The sequence below is a fragment of the Sipha flava genome, unplaced genomic scaffold (genome assembly GCF_003268045.1).
Source record: "Sipha flava isolate LNK unplaced genomic scaffold, YSA_version1 124_pilon_pilon, whole genome shotgun sequence".
Lineage (NCBI taxonomy): Eukaryota > Metazoa > Arthropoda > Insecta > Hemiptera > Aphididae > Sipha > Sipha flava.
In genome coordinates this window covers 592006-592728 of record NW_020271750.1, presented here as the reverse complement: position 1 = coordinate 592728, position 723 = coordinate 592006, and the positions used below count along the sequence as shown (strand labels likewise).

The 723-nt window shown below is 39.4% G+C and overlaps 1 protein-coding gene across 1 annotated transcript in view; it reads left to right on the top strand.

Annotated features, from left to right (window-relative positions):
• The window catches only part of LOC112694159 (homeobox protein caupolican), a gene marked incomplete at its 5' end in the record, with an annotated part of 31309 nt that extends 30865 nt beyond the window's left edge, over window positions 1-444 (top strand). Inside the window, 1 exon segment of the mRNA XM_025569550.1 lies at window positions 1-444. Within this exon segment, the coding sequence (XP_025425335.1) occupies window positions 1-278 (278 nt within the window).
• Window positions 445-723: the final 279 nt, after the last annotated feature.

The following is a 723-nucleotide window of genomic DNA, read 5'->3' as shown; positions in this document are numbered from 1 at the left end:
CCTCGCTGCCGGCCGGATACGCGAGACACGAACAGCTGTACCGATCGTTCTACGAGGACCCGGCGGCCGCCGCGTACCACGCGCGCACGTTCGGCAGCGGCGGCGCCTCGATAGTGTTCCAGCCGTCAGCCGCCCATCAGCACCATTTGCACCAGCAGCAGCAGCAGCAGCAGCAGCAAATGCACGCGGTCGCCGCGGCCGCGGCCGAGCCGTCGCCCGTATCGTCCACGTCCGACACCGAATCCGTTGTGGCCGTCCAGCACGCCGAACGCGCTTAAAACTCTTAAGGCTCGACTGCGCCCGCGTACACACACACACGCGCGTAAATCCAAAGATGTAATAGAAAAATCAAACGTTGTTCGTGTACATAGTATATATCTAATATTAAAAAAAAAAAATTATTGTTGTACATATTATAATGCGTAGTGATATATTATTATACGCATAAATTATTATATAAATATTAAATTAAAAAGAAAAACCCGTATAAGTATATATAATTTATATATATATATATATATATATATGATATTTTTAAGCATAGAAAACGGCATGTATAAAACATTGTGCGGACAATAATAAAAAATATTAATAATAATAATTTATTTAATAAATAATAATAATCGAAAATGAATAATAACTTTTTTAAATTAAAAACAATTATATACGTATTGAATAATAATTATCACGAAAAATATACACATTCGTATACGTATATTAAAC